This window comes from Ziziphus jujuba, chromosome 1 (genome assembly GCF_031755915.1).
Source record: "Ziziphus jujuba cultivar Dongzao chromosome 1, ASM3175591v1".
In the NCBI taxonomy this organism is placed as follows: domain Eukaryota; kingdom Viridiplantae; phylum Streptophyta; class Magnoliopsida; order Rosales; family Rhamnaceae; genus Ziziphus; species Ziziphus jujuba.
The window spans coordinates 10,567,524-10,575,340 of NC_083379.1; the positions used below are offsets into that span (position 1 = coordinate 10,567,524).

Genomic DNA, 7,817 nt, shown 5'->3' on the forward strand with positions numbered 1-7,817 from the left:
GGAACCTCTTTTCTTCATGATTTTTATTTTTTTAACAAAAGTAAATCTATTAAATTGAGATTACAAGGACCTCTTACATGATATTGAGGAGTACCGAATTTCATTGTGTAAAGCATGAATTTTTTAAGAATAAAGTTACATATTAAAGTCAACAAAATTTCAGTTTTCAAAATTATTTTTCTAAAAATATGAATATAAACTTTGACTCAAAATTATAAAATTTATATGATATGATTTCTGTGATGAACTAACAATATTTATTTAATTCTTTGAAAAGACACGTTTTAGTAAAAGGAGGAAAGGTTTTTTGTATAGAAAATGTAACCTACTTGCAATTACAAAGATATATTATGTTTCTTCTTTAACATTTAAGCATTAGACACATACATTATTTTCCAACAAAAGAAAAAAGACATATATATATATATCCATCATTAGTTGAACATGTAATCTATCATCTCATATGGTTTCTTCTTTTTCTTTCACCATCATTCTATATAGTTTCCTTTTATGTGTAATTTCTCCACCAAACAAACCAATACAAATCCCAAGTGGAAATACAATCTCAATTTTTTTTCAATAATTTCAAAAAGTTTCATTAATCATAGTAGAACAAGAGGTTATGCAATTTTTTTTCTTTTTCCTTCATTACCTTAATGATATAATTGATTTTCCTCCTTACTATTTTCATTCCTTACGTATGATCCATCAGCATAATTGACATTGTCAAAGAATGTTAATTGTGTGATTTTCACTACACATTTTAAGAAAATATAGTTCCTGTGATTCACTGAAAAAGCAACGACAAAATCATCAAGTACAAAAATGTTTGTGTACCAATTACGTATGGTTGTATTGTACGTATATACCACCATAAGTAAAGGGAAAATAAAATTAATATATATATATATATATATATATATATATAACAATAATTTACAAAAGCAGGATAATGCATAAATGTTTTATTTATTTATTTATTTATTTTTGAATATTATAGAGATAGAAGATGATATATTAAAACAGTAGCTTGGGAGGAAAAAAAAAAAAAAGTGGAAAAAAAAAGACATGAACAAATACTCGACAAAAAATTATGTAAGCAGGCAGACAACTGCAGAGTGACTTTCGTTGAGGAAAAGCATAAATTTTCCATAAATATTTGTGTCTATCCATCATACTGCTAGTCTTTTTTCATTTTCTTCCTTTTTTTGGTTTGAATTTTTATTTTTTATTTGTTTATGTACAAGCATGACAAAGAATTGAAAAGGGTGTGCTTAAATTTCAATCATAGTATTGAAACTTCCAACATAACGCCAAGACATTTTCTTTCAATCTTCATCATATCATTCATCAACTTGAGATGGAAAAAAGCCTTTGATTTTATCCTAAACAAATCTCCTATCTGTTCATGCTACACAACCTTCCGCTTGTATGACCGAATTTACAAGACCCCACAAAGTTTTAGCCTGTAAATCTACACAAATAATATGATTATTATAGCATATAATACTATATCTTCAACCAATAAATTTCACCAAAAAACAATTATTTCCTAAGAGACATCTTAACGGAAACCTACCCCTAGTAAAACAAAATTCCATCAGTTTAATATTACCATTTTTTTTTTTTAAATATAAATAATAAAATAATTAAAATTTTGCCAAGGCAAGGGGTGTTAAAGGTAATTATGCTCAATAATACCAAGCTGTAAAGTAGTGCAGAATCAGGGAATTCCGTAAAAACAGTGTGGAATAAAGGGCAAAATTGTCATTCAACAAAAATATCACTCTGTCTTTTTGTGTTTTTTGGAATATGGTAAATTTACTCTGTCGCTTTGGCTCTTTGTCATATAAATACAGCCACCATTTAGCTTACGCTTTTCAAGCAAGCAATAATATAAAAAAAAAAAAAAAAAAAAAAAAAAAGAAGAACAAAGTACCAGAAAACTGGTTACAGATAACAAAGCTTCCTTTGTCTTCCTCTGCGTTTAGATAGAGAGAGAGAGAGAGAGAGAGAGAGAGAGAGCTTTTCACATGCAGTCTTCAATGGCGACTAATTCCAAGAACCACCGCGAAACAGAAAAAACCACCCAGAAACCTTCCAACGCCAACGGTGAATTTCCCGATGAAGAAGACAGGTGTCGGATTGAGGAGGTGGCTCTGGTCGTGCCGGAAACCGACGACCCATCGCTTCCTGTGATGACTTTCCGGGCGTGGTTTCTGGGTTTGACTTCCTGCGTCATCCTCATCTTCATCAACACCTTTTTCATCTACAGGACTCAGCCGCTCACCATTTCCGCGATTCTTATGCAAATCGCTGTCCTTCCCATCGGGAGGTTCATGGCCTCCACGCTTCCCAAGAAGGAGTACGGCATTTTCGGTTGGAGGTTCAGTTTGAATCCTGGACCGTTCAATATGAAAGAGCATGTCATCATCACCATCTTCGCCAATTGTGGTGTGTCTTACGGTGGGGGTGATGCGTACTCAATCGGTGCCATTACCGTCATGAAGGCCTATTATAAGCAGAGCTTGAACTTTCTCTGTGGGCTACTCATCGTCTTGACCACTCAGGTTTTAACAAAAATATATATATATTTATATATAGATATATATTGTTTATTTGCAAGATCTTTCTCTTACTCTGTTTTTATACCTTTTTTTTCCCCCCTTTTTCATTTATATATTCTTCATAAAAAAAAAAAAAATATATATATATATATATATATATATATTTGCAAGATCTTTCTCTTACTCTGTTTTTATACCTTTTTTTTCCCCCCCTTTTCATTTATATATTCGTCATTAAAATATATATATATATATATATAGATATTTTTAATTTTATTTCCTTTTTTTTGTTTGCATTATTTATTCGTTTCTTATTAATAAAAAATCATTGTTAGAGATTTTCATTAACTGGAATAGGAAAGGCAAATTGGTGTTTCACTATTATTATTATTTTTTATTTTGGTTAATGGGCTCTTTTACTTGTATATATCAAACGCCTCTTTTTTTCTTATCGGCTTCTGATATGGAACTTTGGGTATAGCTGGGTTATTATCCATATAATTCAAATTCACTGAAGTTTTATGGCCAAAAAACGAACGCTCAATAACCAAAAGAAACGCTCAATATAAATTTACATAACCAAAAAAAAAAAAAAAAAAAGTTAGCTGGTGAGTGAATTTATTGGTTAATGTTGATTTGCAGATAATTGGTTATGGATGGGCTGGGATGCTGAGGAGATACCTAGTTGACCCTGTTGAAATGTGGTGGCCTGCAAACCTTGCTCAGGTTTCTCTGTTCAGGTTTGATATTCATCTCTGTTGTTTCTCACTTTTCTCGATGTTCTGTTCAGTTGCTGACTGTGAAAAAAGTAGACCAGAAAAGAGTTTCAAAAGTTTAGAACCAATCTCATATTATTTCGACCCATTTTTTATGATGGACTTAAAGATTCCAGCAATTACTTAATCGCATAGGCCACTAAAATAGTCACTGCCAAAGCATAAGAATACACAGGTCTTTAATATTTTACTCTGATTCCTCAATTCTATAAACCAACCAAATGGGGGTGTTAATTTATATGATTTTTTTAATACATTTTTTTCAGACTCTACTCGAAAATCCCTTCTTTCCCCCCCCCCCCCCCCCCCCCCTTTTTTTTTTTTAATACCGAAACAACATTTACCAAAGTTGCATCAGCAACAAAAAAATCTTCTTACTAAATGCCTTATAAAAATAAAAATAAAAATAAAAAAGATAAGAAATCTTCTCTTTTTGGTAAATAAGAAAAGATATCTTCTTATTCATCAAAAAAAAAAAAAAAAAAAAAAAAGAAAAAAGAAAAGAAAAGAAATCTTCTTACTTTACAAAGATATGGAAAAAATCATAAAAAATACGATCCAACGATGCAGCTATCCTTTATACTAAAAAGAGGGTGCTGGATGTTTCTTTATGGAGAAAATTCTCTGCTTTCCTTGACGATGATGTTATAACCGAACTCCATGTTCATTGGTGGAGATGGAGAATTTGTTCACTTTGATGTCTTGCCAGATTGTTATTATATTCTTCAAAGGGCACAAAGGATTTTTACACCAAAATTTTGAAATATGGTCAAGTTGGAAAGCAAACTATAAACCATCTTTGATCTGTATTTGGGTTTTGATGGGAAGTTTGCATATAAAAATAATAATAAAACAAGTAATCTAGCAAAATATTTCCATAAAATCAGGAAAAAGTTAAAAGGTTTTCATATGTACTTTTCTTTATGGATTATCTTGTCCAGCCTTAATAATTTTGTCACCATCCATGGCTGTTGTTGTTACAGAGCCCTTCATGAAAGGGAGCCCAAATCAAAAGGCATGACAAGAATGAAGTTTTTCCTCATTGCCATGACAGCAAGCTTTGTCTATTATGCATTCCCGGGCTATCTGTTCCCAATCTTGACATTCTTCTCATGGGTTTGCTGGGCCTGGCCACACAGTATCACTGCTCAGCAAATTGGTTCAAGTTACCATGGTTTAGGGGTTGGTGGTTTCACCCTAGATTGGGCTGGGATTTCAGCTTATCATGGCAGTCCCTTGATCACACCCTGGTCTTCCATTGTTAATGTTGGGGTTGGGTTTATCATGTTCATTTACATAATTGTCCCTCTATGTTACTGGAAATTCAATACCTTTGATGCCAGAAAGTTCCCAATTTTTTCTAATCAGCTGTTCACAACCACTGGGCATAAGTATGATACCACCAAGGTCTTGACTCCACAATATGAACTTAATATTCCTGCTTATGACAGTTATGGGAAGCTCTATCTTAGCCCTCTTTTTGCCCTCTCCATTGGATCAGGATTTGCAAGGTTTACAGCAACACTCACTCATGTGGCGCTGTTTCATGGCCGGTAAGACTGCTTTCAAAGTTTCTGATTGCTATTACTTTTTGCCATGTAGCTTTTATTAGTACCACTATTACTTTATTGATAGGATGTGCATGAGTCTGATAATCTTTCATTATGGTAGGTTCAAAGATATGGAGAAATTCTTGGTTAACTGAAAATATTTGTGTTTCTGTGTTTTCCTTCATTTTTGTAGTGATATTTTTAGGCAAAGCAGATCAGCAATGAAAAATGTGAAAATAGACATCCATGAAAGACTTATGCAAAGTTATAAACAAGTGCCTCAATGGTGGTACCTAATTCTATTGATAGGAAGCATAGCCCTGTCCTTGTTAATGTCTTTTGTTTGGAAAGATGAAGTGCAGCTGCCATGGTGGGGTTTTCTGTTTGCTTTTGTCTTGGCGTGGGTTGTCACCCTTCCAATTGGTGTCATTCAAGCAACCACTAACCAGGTGATAAACATAATTGATAAACCATATTCCTATTTCTTGAATGTGTCCTCTTTGTTCTTGTATACATATATATATATATATATATATAAAATTCTAATTTCTTGGATTTTTGTTTCCATGTTGCAGCAACCAGGGTATGACATCATAGCACAGTTTATTATTGGATATATCTTACCAGGAAAACCCATTGCCAACTTGCTTTTCAAAATCTATGGACGAATCAGCACCATCCACGCTCTCTCTTTCTTATCCGACCTTAAACTTGGACACTACATGAAGATTCCACCACGGTGCATGTACACAGCTCAGGTCCTTCTCCACTCAAGAAACTTAAATTATGCTATAAAAAAGCGATTTCCTTCCCATGTTTTCTTTAAATAATTTTGGTTGTTCTTTCCAAAAAGTTTTCTTCGGATGTTATATTATATATATATATATATATATTATATGATGGAATCTGATCTTTCCCTTTTTTTTTTTTTTTTTTGCTCTCCAGCTGGTGGGAACTCTAGTTGCTGGTACAGTTAACCTTGCTACTGCATGGTGGATGTTGGAGAGCATCGAGAACATATGCGATGTTGAAGCTCTACATCCTGACAGCCCATGGACTTGTCCTAAATTTCGTGTCACTTTCGATGCTTCTGTTATCTGGGGATTGATTGGACCAAGACGACTGTTTGGACCTGGGGGATTGTATAGGAACTTGGTATGGTTATTCCTGATTGGAGCTTTCCTGCCTGTTCCTATTTGGGTACTGAGCAAAATCTACCCTGAAAAGAAATGGATTCCCTTGATAAACATACCGGTTATATCTTATGGATTTGCCGGTATGCCACCAGCAACTCCCACCAACATAGCAAGCTGGCTCATCACTGGAACTATCTTCAACTACTTTATGTTCCGGTATCACAAACGCTGGTGGCAGAAATATAACTATGTTTTATCTGCTGCTCTTGATGCTGGCACAGCTTTCATGGCTGTTCTTCTCTTTTTCGCATTACAGAACAATAACAAGAACCTGAAATGGTGGGGAACCGAACTGGATCACTGTCCCTTGGCAACATGCCCAACTGCACCAGGTATTAAAGTTGAAGGCTGTCCGGTTTTTACATAGCCAATGCGGAAATGAAGATAGTGTGTGTTAGTGATGAAGGAACAGAAATATGGTTTGATCAGTTGGGAGTTTGTGAAAGCTTTTATTTATTCTCTAGGAAAAAAAAAAAAAAAAAAAAAAAGAAATTGCAAATCATAAAGGTCCTCTCCCACCAGTGCTTTTTTTATAGTAGCAAATTAGCGAATAGGTTTTTAAATATGTCTGTTGGTATAATCCCCTCTTGTATCCGTTCAACATGCAGTTGTAGAGGCAACAAAATAACTAGTTGCTATAATCCTAGGGGTTATCTTTTTCTAGATTCCTGTCACTTGAGAGAACTGAAAAGTTTGAATCTTTTCCATCGGGCAAAGCCTAAATTTTTTGAGAAGCTGAACTAGAAAAGTATCTTGGTAAAGCAAGAGGGGTTCATTGCTTTTGCTTCCTTTTATTCCTGACAACTAAAATATGACCACAATCTGTGATTTCCCATGGTCCTAGAAGGATAACCATTCGAGAGGGAGTAAGGCCCAAAATCATTTCTATGAAAAGGGTCTTTTACACTAAGGCATTTTGAGAGTAGAGGATGATGACAGTTAATTTTAAGGTTATACGAGCAGCAAAAATATATCCCTACAAAATGATTGAGCGCTCTCAGAAGTAAGAAGAGAGATTAGAAAATCGCAATAAAATAATTTGCTAAAATTTATGTATCAACTCAACTTCATACAAAAAATATAGAACTCGGCAACCCATCCTAATCATCTTTGAACATTTATCAAACAAAAAAGATAACAACTATGGCATTTGTATTAATATAAATAAATTTCTCGTATGCTGTGAAAAATATCAAATATTAGCTGTTGCAAAAACATTCAAAAAGTTTGTCTACCAAGCACGTCTTCAGTCTCATAAGGTTTTTGATTCAGATGGGACAAGATAACAGCCATCTTCACCTGAATGGTTAATCTCGTCCCAATTTTGTAATTATTATTTTCTCTTCATAAAGCTATCTCCTTGTATTTCATTTTTTTATTTTATCTCCTTGTATTTCATTTTTTTATTTTAATGCTAACTCTATCGTGCAATACATATGCGAAGTCCTCGCATTAAATCGAATATATGAAAATGTACAAAATTTATGTTATAAGATTAATTAAATGTAAAAATGTGGCAATTTAGATATAAAAGTTACATGAGGATTTCTAAGGAGTCGAGCACAAAAGGGGTGATATTTTAACTAAAATTGAAACGTATTTCCAAAAAGTTCCAGAGGTAAATCTGCAAAACTGGAAAAACAGATATTGATGTAACATTTCCATTTTACATATTAGTTCCTTCCTTACCAAAAAATGCAGTGCAAGAACAGCTGAACATTACCCAAG

The 7,817-nt window shown here is 33.5% G+C and overlaps 1 protein-coding gene across 1 annotated transcript; it reads left to right on the forward strand.

Annotated features, from left to right (window-relative positions):
* The first annotated feature begins 1,897 nt into the window (after nucleotides 1-1,897).
* Nucleotides 1,898-6,581, forward strand: LOC107415838 (oligopeptide transporter 3). Its single transcript, XM_048467537.2, has 6 exons — nucleotides 1,898-2,570; nucleotides 3,210-3,307; nucleotides 4,327-4,896; nucleotides 5,087-5,342; nucleotides 5,469-5,651; nucleotides 5,839-6,581. The coding sequence occupies exons 1-6, from the start codon at nucleotides 2,034-2,036 to the stop codon at nucleotides 6,454-6,456; spliced, it is 2,262 nt and encodes a 753-aa protein (XP_048323494.2). The 5' UTR covers nucleotides 1,898-2,033; the 3' UTR covers nucleotides 6,457-6,581.
* Nucleotides 6,582-7,817: the final 1,236 nt, after the last annotated feature.